This window comes from Olea europaea, unplaced genomic scaffold (assembly GCF_002742605.1).
Source record: "Olea europaea var. sylvestris unplaced genomic scaffold, O_europaea_v1 scaffold2517, whole genome shotgun sequence".
In the NCBI taxonomy this organism is placed as follows: Eukaryota; Viridiplantae; Streptophyta; class Magnoliopsida; order Lamiales; family Oleaceae; genus Olea; species Olea europaea.
In genome coordinates this window covers 50,608-69,443 of record NW_019243419.1, presented here as the reverse complement: position 1 = coordinate 69,443, position 18,836 = coordinate 50,608, and the positions used below count along the sequence as shown (strand labels likewise).

General features: G+C 31.8%; 1 protein-coding gene across 2 annotated transcripts; it reads left to right on the top strand.

Annotated features, from left to right (window-relative positions):
- On the top strand, window positions 1-17,016 carry LOC111382532 (MADS-box protein AGL42-like). 2 transcript variants are annotated; one of them, XM_023006539.1, is made up of 10 exons: window positions 1-151; window positions 306-331; window positions 690-734; window positions 818-1,002; window positions 3,943-4,030; window positions 14,889-14,950; window positions 15,044-15,143; window positions 15,252-15,293; window positions 15,394-15,435; window positions 16,711-17,016. In XM_023006539.1, the coding sequence occupies exons 4-10, from the start codon at window positions 821-823 to the stop codon at window positions 16,828-16,830; spliced, it is 636 nt and encodes a 211-aa protein (XP_022862307.1). In that variant the 5' UTR covers window positions 1-151; window positions 306-331; window positions 690-734; window positions 818-820; the 3' UTR covers window positions 16,831-17,016. The 2 variants fall into 2 exon arrangements, with proteins under 2 accessions (XP_022862307.1, XP_022862308.1); XM_023006540.1 differs by lacking the exon at window positions 306-331.
- The last annotated feature ends 1,820 nt before the right edge of the window (window positions 17,017-18,836 follow it).

Genomic DNA, 18,836 nt, shown 5'->3' with positions numbered 1-18,836 from the left:
TAAGCTCTTAAATAGTGCCTAGAAGACATCTCCTTATCGGCAATTTTTCTTTCTTTCTTTCCATTTTTTGGGCGTTTACGTTTGTTCATTTTTTGTGGCTGGACTGTGTTGATACTCAAACAAGAGCATAATTACAGACGTTGCTAGACAAGTGAGTAAATGTCGGGTTCTGTGGTCTGAAAATAAAGAGATTGATGCATCAATAAGGAAGAAATCCTTTGTGGCTTTGTTCTTCATATTCTTTTCTTTTATAAAATTTTAAACAAATTCCTTGATCCTTTATAAATCTGTTTTTCCACTCTCAGGGGGTTTGATGCTCTTCAGAATACTGGTACATAACAGTCGTTTCTTGTCTTATATTGTTTGGTATTTCTGTTTTTGCTTTGCATCAATCTTACCTTTCTTATCTACAAATTTTCCATGCTGGCTAGGGTTTCTGGATTTTAGTTTATTTTTCTCGTTGATTGACTAGCAGCTGAGTTTTTGGCTTGGAAATTTATTAGGGTTTTGGGAGCTTCTGATTATTTTTACACAAATTTGAACACAAAATTTCCTTGCCGTTGTAGAATTCTCTTGGAAACTAAATGGTGAAGAAGGATTCATACATTTGACACCAAATTTATCAGAATTATCTGTGTGATTTTACTTAGAAGCCTCTTTCTCATTTCTTGTTTTAAATTTTTTGACAGATCTTAAGTTTCTCCTAAGCTGCTGAGCACAAGAGCCACGTCCAGGTAATTATTTTAAGGTCATTTCAAAGTTATTTTTTCCTCATCAGGGTTACACTTATTTGACAGAAATTTTGGTTATCTTGCAGAAAATGGTGAGAGGAAAGATTCAAATGAAGTTTATTGAAAACGAATCAAGCAGGTTGGTTACCTTCTCAAAACGCAAAAATGGACTGTTAAAGAAAGCTCGTGAGTTATCAGTACTTTGTGATGCTGAAGTAGCTTTGATTATTTTCTCACAAAAAGGAAGACTTTTTCAGTTCTCAAGCTCCAAGTACGTTTTTTTTATCTCTCAATTCAATTTTTAAATTTTTATTGTACGTATCCCATTAATTTCACGTACACATTTCTATTGCGTAAAATTGTACTTAGTTGAATGTGCTTTCTACTTTGCTATACTTATAAGTACATATTCTTGTTTTTATATGTATAATATCATAATGCTTGATGAAGAAATAGGATATGGGGTTAATGTACTTTGAGAGATTTCCAGTACTTTGTTAACAGCAGCTTACATTCCTTAAGCTTCCCAGAATCAATCTTACTTTGTTAATATACAAAGATTGCTCGATTTCGCTGACTTAAAAAATTTTGTTTGGAACATGACTAATTCTCGTAAAATTGCTAAGGTTGCGAGAAACTTAGGGATCTCCTTTTGTGTAGAGGATGTATTTTAGTGGGTTCATTTCGACTGTCGTTCCTATCATGAGCAATAATTATTTTGGACCAAAACGTTGTGTTTGTTGTAGACTTCTTTAGAAAAATTTATAGGAGGTGAAAGCTTGTTGAAACAAAAATTTTTGTTTGAAGATTTAATTTAAACAAGCCTTAGTTTGGCAAATTTTTTGATGGTTTATAAAGAAGAATTAATAGTAAGACGAGTGGTAGTGAGTTCCACGAAATATATGGTTAATAATGATAGTAGTTATAAATATGTAGTTGAAATTAATGTTTTTGACTAAATCTTGTAAGACGGTCCTACCGGAGGACAAGGGTAGGGTGAATCTCCATAACGATTTTTATAGATCATATACATATTTGAATCAAAACGGAGGCTAAATGAATGTATTCCCTTTATTATAACCTATGTTTTTATCGAAATTGTTCACACAATGTTGGTACTTATGCTATAGGTTACTAGCTACCATATGTTGTGATTTGATGTTTATTTGTTTTCTTTTCACCAATTACCTCCAAAAAAATATGGTCATATTCATATTCATATATCCTTTCGTCCATTCATGCCTCTTGAACTGAATATTTTCATGCCATTATGCCAGAAATAATGCAATCAGTCTCACTTGTACTCATTGCACCAATCAGTTTTGTTACATAAGAGTTTATAATTGTCTCTTTGAAGTCAGTAGCTAAATTTTACCGTAAAAAATGACTTCCTCCATTCATGCTTTTTTCACTCTCAGCAAAATCTGCAGAACAGTGCTCGTGATTTACCTTCAATCCTTCAAAGACGTCAATCATGGAATAAGTAGGAAGATTTTAATTTCTATATTAAGTCTACATGCATGCATATGTGCCTGAGTACTTGTGCTGTTCACGGGTACATGAAACCAGCAACATTGATACTGCATGTTAGTGCAATCATAACCTATTTTTTGGGGAAAAAAATTGGTTAAAAAATTAATACAAATATATATATATATTATAGATTAATCGAAAACAAGATGAATTAAAAAAAGCATGGGAAGAATAAGAAATATTCTTTGTTGCAAGGGCAACTGCTTCAAAGCTCTTTGCTAATGGTAGCCTGACATCTTGGCATTTCTTTACATCTTTTTAAACTAAAAAACCTTTCCTCTCCACAAAGGATCTTAAATAATGAGTATGTTTCGTCTTTAATTTTGTGCTATGCATCTAATCTCTACCATAGAGAATTCATGTTTTGCTAACCTCTCGCTTCTCCTAGTAAAACCGGGAGCGAAGGAATAATATAGTGTGACCCACTTACTGTGAAAGCTAAACCCAATTTAGTACAGAATTTTTTTTTTAAAACCTGCATGGGGTTTTTACCCCGAGTTTAATTAAGAGCTTTACAGGTAAAATCTTGAAGTTCACTTTATTTCAATCTTTTCTTCAGAGCAATTTTCTTTTCAAAGATTTCCAATGTGTTAAAAAACCTAGGCTGAGCTGCTAGCTACTTGTCCTATCAAGATCCTCATATATTTTTCTATTAAAAATCTTGTGTGACAGCAATGTGTATTCCCTCATTTTCTTTTACTTACGTTGTTTCTGTGGGAATTTCCCTACTTTCGAGGGAGAGTTGTTTACTTTGCTTTTTGTCCTAGCATGTGACTTAGTCCAACATAGAATAATAAATCGGAAAAGTAAGTCAGGTACTATATAATGGAATGCCTGGCTAGAAATAAGTGCCGAGAATAATATTCTCCAGGAAAAAGGGAGAAAAGGATAGGAAAGGAAAAAAAGAATAATAATTTTTTCCTTATTTCTCAAATTAGTGATCATATTGTAAGTGTGTGTTCTTGAGTATAATTGTGATTTAATATATATATATATATATGGCCAGTGATTTATATTAGATATTAGAGTATTTTCATGTTCTTTATTGTTGTTACTATTTCTATCTTTTGTTTTTCTTAATATTTTGCATTTGCAAGAAGAACCTGATCATGGTTAATTTGGAAACAGGCTTAGGTTATTCTAATGTATTGATCCATGCAACTATCTCTTATAGAACTTGGTTTATCAAATTTGATTTATTAATGTATTGATCCATGCAAGTATCTCCTATATTGTATTTTTTCTAGTTGCAAATAATAGATTTATTCTCAGGCACAATATTGGACACAATTTAAAAGTAAATTTGATAGTATTTCAGTTTCTTTTATTTCTTAATATTGTCTTGTATTCTACCACCACCCCGCTAAACAAACTATGTAAAAACGACAAAAATGTTCGACTATCTCTAGTTTCTACATTTTGATATAAAACAAATGTGTTGGGATTCATAAATCATATAGAATCTACCTAAAGACTGTTAAAAAATTTTGTAACCTTTACATATGTTTATAAAAATTTTTGTAACCTTTACATATGTTTATATTCGTTGATGAGAAAGTTGAAATTTGATTAGTGTGGTTTAAAATTTCAGTCTTTATGCATTTAGCTTCCCAAATTGAAAATATGGATTCTCTCTTTTCTTTTTTCTTTTTTCTAGCTGAAAGCATTTTTTTTTCAGCATGGAAAATACAATTGAGAAATACCTTGAACATGGAAAAGAAGAGGAGACCACAACTAACAACACTGAAGTTCAACAACATGTGCAGGTTTGAAATATTTGTCATCAATTTTGTCGAAATATCTCAACTGTTTATCAGCCATTTCGTGCCAAGTAATTTACATTATACAATGTTGCCTTTTATTGGTAGTGGCGAATAAATTATTTAAGATTAAATTTAAATAGATAAATATATCTATTAACAATTTAAATTTAAATAGATAAATATATCTATTAACAATTTAAGTTTTGAATAAAAACGATCAACATTGTATTAGAGTAAACAGAGGTGGTCATAGTAAGTCTCAATCCTGCATTTAAGAAAATTGTACACGTGTCACGTTTTGATAACAGTACTTGAGTTATATGTGAAAGAGCGTGCTAATATATATGTCTTCTCTCTTCTAAGAGCCTTTAGATGAACTATTTAAGATGTTAGAATATACTTAAAATCAAGTCTTATCACTGTCACTTATGAAATTTGTACACAAATCAAACCCTAATCTAACTAAAATAGCTTAAATTATTATATGAAGTGGATTGAACGAATTTCACAAATGCCTTGTGACCAAGTCTGTTTGTCATCCGTATATAAATCTTATGCTCTAGAAATGACAAAAAATAAACCTGTCAAATCCAACGGGGCGGGGATTACTCGCTTATTCGGGTCGAGACGGGTACAGGTAACACTCGCCCTACCCCACCCGTTTATTATTATTATTATTATTATTTTAAAGAATTCAATAATTTTAAAGAAAAACTCTACGAAATTTCATTAATTCTAAATAGAAGATGACAGCTAAGATTATTTAAAAAATATGATAACAAGAAAAGCTTTAGTTTATCAAATATATTCACATAATTTAATTTTTAAAAATAAAGAAATTAATTAAAAAATTTAATAACTATATTATTGTCTCACTTTAATAAATGATCAATAAAATGAATTATTAAAAAAAAAAAAAGGGATTCGTAAACCGTCCCGACCCATCTTAAACGAGTAAGTGAGTAACGGGGCGTAAAATTGTCTGGCATTCCCCAATCCTGTTGCCATCCCTATTATGCACGTGCTAGGATTAAAGGGGTAGTTCAATCCAAAGCTTGTTCGTTGCTCTCTCTCTTTTTTTTTTCTTTGATATCCAGGTATCCCAACTTACACTAAACTAAATCCTGGAACCCCAAGACCCTTGCCCCTAGAACTTTGGAGGGGTAAATCGCAGGTTATGCCTCAACTGGATCACAGGTTTCCCCTCTGCCTGTACACTTCTGCATACAAGAGATCCTCCTTCAAAGTGATTGCTCCATACCAAATAAATCTGGCCGCAGGTTCCCACCAGGATTCGAACCTCCACCCTGCCGCTGGAAGCAAGATAATGTTGATTGATCCACCATTTGAGCTGTGCCCTGAGGGGCTTGTTCGTTGCTCTTGATAGTATTGATTATGGTAAGTTGTGAAATATGATTGATGACCTTAAGAGAGAATAACTCTAGATTTAAGGCCTCAATTCAACCTTGAGGCCAAGTGAAAATCCAGAATACAAACTTATACTGAACTTTTAAATTACAAAAAATGGTTGAATATTGTATATTCTAACGATTATCTTAATAAGAAATTAAATCATGCATATAATTCAAATCAATAAGCCCCATTTTAGTATAATTACTCAGAGTTGAACATGCATTACATGTTATTCTGACATAATTTATAAATGTTGTAAAAGTAATATTTGATACCTATTTGTTAGGAGGATTTGATGAGTCTTAAACGGACTAAATAAAATAAAATTTAGGATATAAATTTAAGAGAAAATTTTACTTTCAAAACTTTACTTCCATGATTCAATTTTTTTGTGATGATTAAATATTACAAATGAGCAATATTTTTATACTACATTTGATACATAAGAATTAATTACTAATACATGAATTTAAACACCCATTCAAATTTCTAGATACATGAATAAAATATATTCATATATATCAAGATTCATCAAGTCAAGATTTATAGTTTAGATTAATATAAATATTAATTAATTGAGATTTAATAACACTAAATTTATAATTTTGTAATATTTAATACATATTGTAAAACGAAAAGTAATGTATTATTAAAATAATTGTAGTAGGGTTAAATCGTCCAATAAAACTAATAATAACATAAATTTCTTAAGAAACTGAAGAAAAATCCACCTATTTTCTGTACCACGAGTTCATACTAAATCCAAACAAACAAGGGAAAGAAAATTAATGCCCAACGATGCAAAAGAGATGATGATTGATATTATACAATCTAAGTTGAATGACTATTTCACTTATGTAATTAATTTTATTATATTTTTAACGACATATTTCATTTAACTTTTTAACTTTATGCCGAAAGAAAGAATAGTAGCATATGTATTTTTTCTTATCATATGATGTTATTGTTGGAATTATTTTTTTCTTTATTTTTTTGTCAAGTTTATCTGTATCCAGATTGAGAAAAAAATTCTGCATCTCAATTAATGTCTCAACCATAATTATATTTTCTTTGTGAATAGACTTTTAATCCATCAGTAAACACTAAATGAAAGCATTAAAGTATTCATATCTTTGATGCATGAGCTAAACCTAGTACTAATCTATCAATTCCACGAACTGAAGCTTCAAACCATAAGATCTTTGATATTCTCCTAGGTGCTATTTCAGTATGTTTTTATTGAAAATTCAAGAACCATCAACTGAAGCTTCAGACCATCCAACCTTCACATTCATGCAATCTTCTTTGATGAATTCCAAAACTACTTTCACCCTCGTTTAGTTTATATCTAAGTCTCTGTTCGGCTGCCAATTTATAAATGGTTTGTAAATTTAGTGAAAGTAAAAGATTAATTTTAACTACATATATAACTACTACTCATTTATTATTTATACATTTTGTGGAATCCATTACTATTTCTCTTTATAAATGATTTATAAATTAGCTAAATAGAGGCTAAGTGATATTGCAACAACGTAGTGTAACGAACAAAGACACAGTAGGTTTGATACGAAAGAATTTCGAATCTATTTCGGAAGAGTTTGATCCAATTAAGTGTTAGATATTTTTCATCGTTTTGCATGTATTTATTTTTGTTTTGCGAATGATTTGCCGCCCCGACTAGTGTTTGCCTCCAAAAGAGAATTTTATTTTCAGAAGTCTTTAAATAGGTGCGTCTGTTCGTTTTTTAACAGTCACCTCCAGTAGATGTATGCAAAGATTTCAAGGAACACACCTATTCAAACGGTTGTCTCAATTTCTATAAATTCTGGGCGAATTCTCGTTTGCAAAATACATTAAAAAACTTATTCTTCTTTTTTTCTCTTGGCATCAATAAGTTATTTTCGAGTGTTTTCTTGGTTTGATCAAATAGTCACAATTTGAATCAAACATCTCCATTGTATCCTGAGAGAGATTTTCTATCATACCCCAGTTGTGACTTTGTTGGATAGGGGAGAAACATCTCTTAAAAGATAACGTTTTTTCGTGCCTTAGAGTTCATTAAGTATTCAGATTTCCCTATATTTTTCTCAACATTAAGTAGATAAAAAACGTTTTTAATTCTTTCCAAATATGGCAAAAAAAAAATTATAGAATTAAAAAAATAAAGAAAGCAACTAACAAAAGGCTTTTGATCTTTTTCCAACTTGTTGGAAAAAATTTCCCCAAGACGCAGTTCAGACAAAGAATACGAAAAAAGATAGAAAGAGGAAAACATAATTTTAACGTGTTTTGAAAATTTGTCAACGATAGACTTTATTAAATTAGGAAAGAGCCCAACATTCATCTGTAAGCACCTCTTCATATATATTCGGGTTGTTTTCAACCGTCATGATGGTGAATCCACGCCATCCCCAGTAATCAATAGAGTCATTTAATTCTTGGTCCTTTGTTATCTTCATGCGTGCCCTTCCATTCTTGCTTTAGCATCCTCTTTGTGCAATTTTTGGGCTTTCTTTGGGTATAGCAGTTTGGAAATTGGTGAATCTGTGGTTGATCCGGTCTCTTAGTCTTTTGAGCCTCGTAGATCGCAAAAATCTCGACAGGCTTTGATAGATTTTGGTTTCAATTTGTTGTATACTTGCCGAACTACTTGGAAGAAAATCAGGTTCAATTTTCCACACAGTTAATTTCCATAACATAGCCTCCTTCTTTGTCTGGGTTCTGTTAGGTCTTTTATTCATCTTCTATTTCGAGTGCTCTACAATCCATGGATTCTCATAGTGCTACTATTAACTTAGTGTATCCTCGACAGGCTAGTTATTAAAAATCGCTCGAGGATCTGGTTTTGCCTTGTTCAGTCGTGGTGGTGGTCATATACGAGTCATACAGCTGGGTGATTATTTCTTTAGAACCAACGTTTAATTGTTTGGTTGATTTAGTTGGCAAGCATCGTCAACGAAATTATGGGGCATAGTTTTGGCCTTGGTAGAGAACATTTGCTTGGGTCGTTTCAGTTTTCAATCTCATTTTAGATTTTACAAACATCATATTAAGTTTGAGGGATGTTAAAGACATCAAAAATTATTTTCTTGATTTATTTAGATTATTTTCTTAGTATGTAACACTATTTATAAGGTCATTCCTTTGAATAAAAAATAAAATTGATACTTTAATGAGGCATAAAATTAGCATGTTTTGATGAAGAAGTTGATATTAGGAAATATTTGTTTGAATTTGAAATAATAAAGTTTGAACCAACTAACATATAGAGGGGGAGTGAATAGATATTTATGCGGAATTTAAATTGATCAATTAATAAAAGCAACAAGCCACAATTGTTATTTAATCCAGATGAATTCACATGCACAACTATACTATGTTGAATTATCGCAGTTAACAAATTGCTGAAACATAAATAATTCCAAAAAGTTGTTGATGGAGAAAACCCCTCGCGGGATAAAAATTCGTTGCTCATACCAGTAAGAATCTGCTATAAACAAATCAACTTACAATACTATCAAACTCAACTAACTCTAGTATTTTTTGACCTCGTGACTGTAATCACCAAAGCCCTCATCGATTGCATGCTCCTACACCAACTTTTGGCCTTTTGAATTCATGCTCCTACACCAACTTTTGGCCTTTTAAATTCGTCTAACTCTGTGGATCACTGAGAACTTGTTCTCCTTCAACCAGAACTCCGGTTACCTTCCTTGATTTTCAGAGCATTGACAAATTATGTGGAAGAATGTGTTTTGATGTTTTAGATTATGTAAATTTGATGTTTTTTCAATGATATGGCAAAATCAATAGAGTGATTGAACTATTTGTATGATGTGTATGGAATGATTTTTTGTTTAACTCAATGTTCAATCCATACAATTCTGAAGTGAAGCGTAGGTATATGTAATATGAAAGCTTTGGGTAGTATGGGCCAGATAAAACTCTTGAAAAACGCGAAATAGGATTTCTTGAGAAACACTATTGCTCAAGCGAGAGCCCAATGACACGCGAGCGATAGGTGCTTCGCTCAAGCAACATCTTAGGGGTAGGCTAGCATAAATCCAGTAACATTTTTCCTCTTTCCATAGACGATTCCAAAGACTCCCAACTCATCTATACAACCTACCACTTGACTATTTGACTTTTTAATACCCTTTTACAACTTTTTATTTTTTTGTCTAAAGATTGCCAACATCTCCAAAACCTAACAAAATTGAATAGAGTTGCGAGGAAAAAAAGGAGAAAGGTTGTTTCTGGTTCAATAATATTTAGGATGTAAGAGGAGAATGTGTATCACTAAAGTGTCAATGAGGTTGCATCATAAATGGAGTCCAAATATTCTCCGTGTTTATGGAAAGATGAAAATTATACCTATTACCTATTTGATTTGGATTAAAATCAAATTAAAATTTCAAATCAAATTCAACAATTAGTGTTAATCATATATTTCATGGGACTCGTAACTTTTCAACCATACTTGTCATCAAAATTTATTAAAATCTACTAAAAATTTGATTTTAATTTACAAGGGCTTTACATATAATTGATTCTATCGCTACTCTTTTACGAATTACCTTTTAAAACAAAAATGTAATATTAATATATTATTCGAGTTATAAAAACTAAAAAGAGCATTTTGATCATTATAATGCTCAAACAGGTAATTAAATACTAAGATTAATATTTTCAAACAAGTTACCATCTTACAAGAAGTATGTTATGTGTAAAATTTTAAATTGACTGAAAATGAAAAATAATAAACAATAAGGTTTTGAGCTACATCCGTGATAACATTGATTTTTAAGATGAAACCTTGTCTTAATACTAGGTATGCATACATGTTTATTCATCAACATCATTTGGTTAGTGTTTATAACAAATATAAATGAATATTGGATAAGTGAATAATACTTGCGGTTCACGTGAAGTTGTAAATTAGTTGCAGTCTTGCAGATAGTTTTCGAGAACAATAATTAAAATGTAGAAAGTAAGAAGACTTATCAAACTATGGAGACTCGTGATAACACGATGTTCTAAAGCAAAATTGCTTCTTGTTAATTACTACGATCTTTTTGGACAATCGCTCCACGATACAACAAATTAAATAATACTAGAATAGAGGTTGTAAAAATTACAGAAGATAAATATGATTTTTATTTAATTTTCAAGAAAACAATGTGCACATATAGCCCAAAAAATAACTTTCAAGATTAATTCGAAATTAATAAAATGAAACTCTTAGCTTTATTATTCCACTAAATTATCCAAAAGTTGCCTCTAACAGTTTAATCTTACTGGCTAGCTTATTTTATTTTTTATTATTGTGAACTGCCTCTCTATTCTTGGATTAGGCCAAATCTAATTGTCTTTAGGCCATGCTGTTTGGGCCACCAGGTTCTATCCTTTAAGAAAAACGTGACTTTCTCTTAAAATTGTGAGATGAGATGAATTTCTGGCCCTACATCTGGCGTTATTTTGACCGTTGGATCTGGATCTTTGGTTGGACTATATATCGCCACCTGTGACCCTTCGTGGCATTGTGCAGTCACTTTCTAGGGTTTTCTTTCGTCTTCTCTAAGAGGTATTTCATCTTCTTCATGATTTCTGATTTTCAATCTCTGTAAAATCTTAGTGATGTTTAGATTGTATTTTATATACAATTTCAGAGATTGTGAGAAGAGCAATTTTTTCTAGAAGGGAAGCGAAAAGAAAACTTAAGTGAAGAAATTTGACATTCTTGAATCGATTCTTTGTGATTCTTAGTGGATTTGAGTCTAATCTACTTGGTAGATACTCAACGGGTGAGTAGACTTTAGCTGAACATCCAGGCTCTAAGAAGCGAAAATTCTTGGTGCGTTTACTTTCTGCAATTTTATTTGTTTTCAGCAAATTGTTTTTGTATACATATCAATCGTGAGACCAACAAGTGGTATCAGAGCTCCTTTTTGAAATGCTAGGGTTAGGATTAAAAGTTTTCTGAAAACCCTAAAATTGTAGATAAGAATTTTTTTGAAAACTTTTTTTATTTTTTTACTTATTTTTTTTTAACAAATTGTGTTTTTTGAAACTTCTGGCTGAGATTTATCTTCGATTCAATTTTTGATTCGATCTTTAAATACTTCGTGATATTGTTGGTTCTTGTTTCTGAAAGAAATTTGTGGTTTCTTCTGGGTTCTTGAAGTTCTGGTTTTTTTTATTGCTACAGAGTTGTATTTTTCAAAACTCGTTCTGTGTGACGATGAGTTAACTTAACTCACCACGATTTCTGCTAGTTTCTTGTGACTCACTACTGAGTTACACTAAGTTAATGTGGCTCGTTGGCTTCTTGTTCAATATTTTGGACTTTGCAACCGATTTTGGTATTCCCTTACTACCTTCTTTGCTCTGAAACATTAAGGTTTTAGTTCTTGTATGAATCCCTTATACTCTTATTTTTCAGTCAATTATTACATTGTTTATTGCCTATCTTGATTTGATTATTAAGGTAAGTGATCTACTGCTACCTTCATTTGTTCAAGATCTCCTACGAGGATCTGGGAATTTGAAGGGGTAGTGGATTTACGGGTCACAACTCCTTAGCCCTATCAAATTGGCTGCCTAACCCGATTTAATTTTTCTTGTTGATCAATTGCATATCTTAATACTAGACTAGGATATTTAAATCTTTATTGTTCTCTCACACTGTCTATACTTATCATATCCTATGTGGCATACAAACTTGAATCTATGACTTTATTTGTAATCATGACAACTGTACAAAAATTTGAAGTAGAAATTTGGAGAGGGACTGGAGATTTTAGTTTGTGGCGCTAGAAAATGAGGGCTCTATTATTACAACATATATGTGCTGGGGCAATTGATAGGACATGGGGTACTGAGATTAGTGCCTATAGAAGATAGGAATTGGATGAGATTGCTTGAAATTCTATATTCTTGCACCTGTCTCATTAGGAAGGTTGGAGAAACTATTAGTCTTTGGACCAAACTTGAGTCCCTATAAACCTAACTAAATCTATGCCTAACAAATGTTATCTTCTAAGGCAATTCTACAATTTAAGATTTGATCCCTCCTCAAATTTAGAAGAAAACATTGATAAATACATAAGATTGATTCAAGAATTAATTAACTATGATGAGAAGTTATATGAAGATTAATAAGTTGTTGCTCTGTTAGAAGCACTAGGTGATAAATACATAGATCTAAGAAAAGTTTTAGAGTACAGTATAATTGATCTAACTATTAATATTGTTATATCATCTTTAAGGAACACAGAATCTGAATCTAAAAATCCTTAGTTTGGAGAAGGTCTAAATATTAGGGAAAAGGTAAATCAAGACAAAAAGAACAATCAATGCAATTTCAACTCACACAAGAAAGGAAAACCTCAATTTCCAAAATTCAGGAATCAGAATAAAACATTAAATCACAATCAAAACCAAAGTTACCAACCAAAAAATGTTATTATTGTGATAAAACAGGACATCTCATAAAAGATTGTTTTAAGAAAATATCTTACATGAAAGGAAAAACAAACTTAGATGGGTCTACAGCTATTGCCTACAGTAATGAACTTGACATTCAGGGAGTTGTCCTGGTTACCACATCCAAAAGAAACCTAAATGAATGGGTTTTAGACTTTGGTTGCTCCTTTCATATGTGTCTCATTAGAGAATAGTTCACTAGCTTTACTAAACTTAGAAATTGTCAAGTTCATGTGGGAAATAATATGACTTGTCATGTAAAAGGTATTGGAAACATTAAGCTTTTGCTAGAGAATAATAATAATACCCTTGAACTGTCCCAAACTAGGTATGTACTTGATCTTCAAAAAAATATGATCTCTCTTGGGCAGTTGGATAATGAATATGAAATTAGGATCCATAAAGAATTAACCAATATAAGTCTAAACTTTAAAGAAATAATTTCCTCTTCTAAATCTAATGGGATTTTCACACTGCACTCTGAACCATTAGTTAGAAACAGCTCTACAGTTGTGAGATCTCATAATAACAAAATCCTAATTTGGCATAGAAGACTTGGCCACATTAGTGAGAAAGGTTTGACAATTTTAAATAAATTAAAATATTTTCGAAATGATAATATTGAAAAACTTGAATTTGTCAGATTGTGTTATTGGTGAACATAGTAAACTGCCTTTTAAAACTGGGGTTGATAAATACACTTCTATACTTGAGTATTTACATGTCCACCATCAATAGGTACTCTTAGTGGCTTCAGATTTTATTTGTTAATAGTAGATGATTTTTCAAGAAAAATCTGGATCTTTCTTTTAAAACATAAATTAGACACCTTCCAAATTTTTAAGCAATGGAAACTGATGATATAATATCAAACAAATAAAAATATCAAAATACTTAGAACAGATAATGTTTTTAAATTTTGTAACTTTGAATTTAACTCATTTTGTAAAGATTCTAGAATTTTGAGGCGTAGAACAGTAACTTACACTCCTCAGCATAATGGTATTGCTAAAATGATGAATACAACCTTGTTGGAAAAGGTCAAATGTATGTTACTGAGCTCTGACCTTTCAAATTTTTTTTAGGGTGAAACCCTTAAAATTGCCACCTATCTGATAAACAGAATTCTTTCAAGTGTTATTGATTTTCAAATCCCTAAATACTCGTGGTTTGGAAAGTCTCCAAATTATTTTAAACTAAAAATTTTTGGTTGTTGCCTACTCTCATCAACATTTATTTTATTTTATTTTTACAGAAATAAAATTGGAAACATGTGAATAAAAATTGGAGAGTGGTATGAACCACCAACCTCCCACTTAAATTCTACACCTTTTACCACTCCACCAGTTATCTCAATTTAATTTAATTCTTTTCAAATAAAATGTAATGTATATCTATCAAGAATAAGTGAATGAAAAGTGATTTAATTCTTTCTATTAATTCTTTTGAAGTGATTTCCTCTTTCAAGGCAGGCATGGATTGTAGATTTAGAATCCTGTACATTTAGCTTTCTCTCATTCATCCACCTCTACCCATTATAGTGCTACATTACCAAAACCATATAAGAATTGTTGATAATCACTAGCATTACTCAATACTGAACAAATTGTTAATTTGGTCTGTGAAAAATCATAATTTGACTTGATGAAGGGGTTTTATCTTATCAAATGGAATTTTTGATTTGAAACTCCATAAATTTGATTAGAGAGATTTCGTGGACTCTGTGAGAGTGTTAAAAGTAAATTAGCAAACGATTTACCTGGGTTTTGGATTGAGAGATGAGATAGAATGACAAGAGAAAGAATTGGAAATTTGGATTGGTGAATCACTTCTCTGTCTCTTGTCCATATATAGGTGATTTTTCTGAATCAGGTAAAATATGTATTTTCTCTACTTTATTTTTAATTTTGAGTCTTTTTCACCAAAATTTTATACGGTGCTTCCTCTGGTTCCATTACAGCCTTTGAAGCATGAAGGAGCATTCACAGCAAAGAAGATAGAGTTCTTTGAAAGTTCCAAACGGTTCTTGTTTTGTGCTTTTTTATCTCGTTTTATTTTTCTAAAAACTTTCCTTGAATGCATGAATTTTTGCTAATAAATGTATTTGGATTTCAGGAAACTTTTAGGGCAAGACTTGGGGACATGTTCAGTTGAAGAACTGCACGATATTCACATCCAGCTCGAAAACAGCCTGAAAACCATTCGAGCAAGAAAGGTATTACGATTAGACTCGCTCTGTAACTGAAATTTGACTCGTATCAATAACAACAATAATAAAAAAATAATAATAATAAGGACAACATTGTTATTTTTGGAATTTCAGGCTGAACTATACAAGGAGGATATAAAAAAATCAAAAGCAAAGGTATCACCATGCATGATCTCTAAGAAATGGCATTCGTTGATTTTTGTAATATTGCGTATATACATGTGTTTTGTGACATTTTTTTTGTGAATACATTCAGGAAAAGTTTCTTTTTCAAGAAAATACAAGATTGCGCAAACAGGTAAATCTTCCAATTCCAAAATAATTTTCGCACTTACATGCAGATACTAGGTAAATTATACAGTTGATCCCTTGGCAGCTTTTTAAAATTTTATTCTAAACTTAGGTTTGATTTTAAAATACTGTGTTTTTCATTGTAGGTTTCAGGATTATCTAATATGAATTTTGGTCAGTGCAAAAACAGTTTATTATGATATATTTTGTTAAGGGATAAAATCTCATGTCGATTAAATATGGAACCATAGACCAACTTATAAGATCTTGGTCTACTCCTCTTAATAAGGTTGACTTTTTAAGATGGAACTCCATGTCCTAACATATTTTTCTTGCCTATGAAAACATTGTTAGCTTGTTTTGTAGACAATATTAAGAAAAAAGAAGTTAAAATTTTGTTTATTGTATATCTTGTACTGCTTCCTAGCTGTATTCTTGCTATTATAATTTCTCAATATATCAAGTGAAGTAGCCAAAAGTTCTCTCGTTGAGAACGATAGACTTGTATTTTTCGAATATTTTTATTTTTTTTATTTTTTTTTATTTTTTCGTTTTAGAAACTTATCTTCCAGTTTGAAATATTTTTATTTTCTATTTAATAGACTGGTAGGGTTCATGCCAAGTGCCTGAAGTGTGCAATTTTTTCAAACTAAAACTTCCTTCATCACTTTATGATACAACTTGGCGATTGCATGATATTTCTTCTATTCATTTCAGTTAATCTAAAGTTAAGGGGCCGTATAATGTTGCTAAAAATTAATAAAAAGTTGATTGGTCCAATAAAATATGCGGATAAAAGTGGTGAATCAAAATCGTTATATTTCTAAATGAAGTTTGACATTTTTAGAAAATAAAAGCTTTACCAAACAAGCTCTAAGAGCCATGGAGCTATGGATTGTATCCAAAAGTGTCAATCACCACAAAATACTTATATGTCAAGAAGAAAGGTTGAGAATAATTAGCGCAGCATTCGGTCGTGGAAAATGTGTTAGGTATTATCTACTTAATTTTTTATTATTCATCTTCATTTGAGAATGTGTCCATTTTTCTCTACTTCGTCTCTTTACACGTGGTCTACTATTAGTGTAATCCACATCCCCATTGAAGGTGCTCTTCTTTCTACTCTCATTTTGCTTGCCACGTGTGCATTAATTCACATTGTTGCATTCGAGATGCTATGGTATCCACTTTAAAACTTGCAGAAGGCATCAAATTTCTTCTACATTAAATTTTTTGTTTTGTTCATTTTTAATAGAAGTTATTCAAAATATGATGCCTGCAGTGTGGACGAAAGCCAAATCAGACACCAGAAAAACAGAAAGAAATTGCTAGTTGCAGCCAAAGGACAGTGAGCTTAGAGGTGGTGACTGATCTGTTTATTGGCCTACCTCCATTCCAATAAATTCAGATTTCAGTTGATCAATTTCAATAAATATGTTGAAATAATAATGACTTTAATTTTCAGAGAATCGCCTGTCATATGATGAATAAATCAATTGCAGTGTGAGTAATCGTATTTGTCTTCCATATTCATAGTGTATATGTACAAGTTTCAGATTTTAATTACAATAGCAATGTTGGTGCTTTCAAATGATTTGCGCTTGTGTACTTGTTTTAGGGTTCTTTTTTTTTTGGAAAGATTAGGTTAAAAGTGATGGGAGAAAATCAATTAGTCCAAATAATATTGGAAATAATAATGCCAATTGCCAAGTGAATTTGTTGGGTTTTGTTGTGAAACCAATATGAGATCATTTATATCGATACCTTAGTGATGGCTTGACCCGTAAACAACTTGAGTCCATTAGAAGCAACTTAATTGAGTTAATATTGCTCGTGACCCAACACTCTTGTATGGTGCAAGTTATTGAGTTGGATAGTGATTAGTTGGCCCATTTATTCTTAACATTACCCCTTTCGTTGGAGGCTCGATGCTTTGGTTTGTCCACTTGACATGACCCATATTTGGTGACCTAATTAACCAATCTATAGATATATATCTGAAATGGTGGTGAAACAATACCTTATGATCTAACTGGTGGCTTTTGACGTTCCTGCTGCTCCAACGGGTTAAGACCCCCCACTTAGAACGTGGGGATAGTGGGAAGGCCAACATGGGACACGTGACACCACTACTACCCGGCTTTCACCCGTCTTCCGACGTCTATAAATATCCCTAAAGGTGACACAGGTATGGATGATAGCAGATTTTTTAGCCATCTAAATTTCGTCCTTATTTCTCCTAACACGTATACTGATTCTCACGCCAGAAGTGAAATGGGGGAGAAAGCCCCACCCTCATTTTTCAGGTTACACACGCCCATCGGAGCAACAGGAACGCCAAAAGCCACCAAGTAGATGAGGAGGTATTGTTCCACCACCATTTCAATATCTATGCCGTAGCCATATTGTGGGTGCGTGTGCAATAGAGGAGAAATGGTGAGGTAGCCGTTCTTGGTGGTTCGTTTGAGAGTTCAACCATTATACCTCTTTTCTTCCTCCCTTCGTGATATTGCTACCACCATCTTCCTTCTTTGTGGGGGTGAAAATTAATAGCAACTGGAGTGTTAAGTTTGTTTTGGTAAGTAAACTGAGTCCGGAATCAAGATTTCTCGAAGATTTCCATGACAGAATTATTTCATCCTTCTCAGCCAAACCTGATAGGAGACAATCAAATAATTATTTATGCAATAACAAAATGCACAGGCAATTTTACACGCGTGAGATCATTGTCCACCTTAAAATCTTTGTTATTAACCAAGAATGCAAACACAAGATTTCTCTCTAGCCAACATCAGAGATTTATACATTATCAACACCAGGATGAAATCAAAGAGGGTTAGTTATAACCAAAAACCGATTCTTTTTTGGGATGAGCAAAAACTCAGATGCCAAGATATTACAGTTTGACGAAGAATGTGCACCCGACCCTGCCTCCTTTTGCAAATTTAAAATGTCACTCATGGACCATCTTCCACATAGGAGAGAAATTCAACAAAACATATGTAGTTGAAAAACAGTACTTACTATTTGTTTTGAAATAAACATCATCTATATTCACTACTGATCATCCGAGCTTTGTGATCCAGAAACTTCTGTCAGAAAGACTAACTGTGAAGTTATTCCCTTTCAATTCGACCACATTTGAGGTTAATTAAAATGGATTAATCATACATATGTGAAATATTGGGTTGGTGTGCAAATTATGGTGATACTATAGCAAAATGTCACAAGTGAATTATTGATCTTGAATCATCGCCAAAAGCTCATAATTTTAGTTTATTTATTTATTTTTTTCACTATACAATTAGCTCGAAATAATTCATTATTTAAATTTCGAATAAAATGTAATATTGTTTCCAAAACGCAATTCGAGAAAAATTGAAATATATATATATATATATATATATA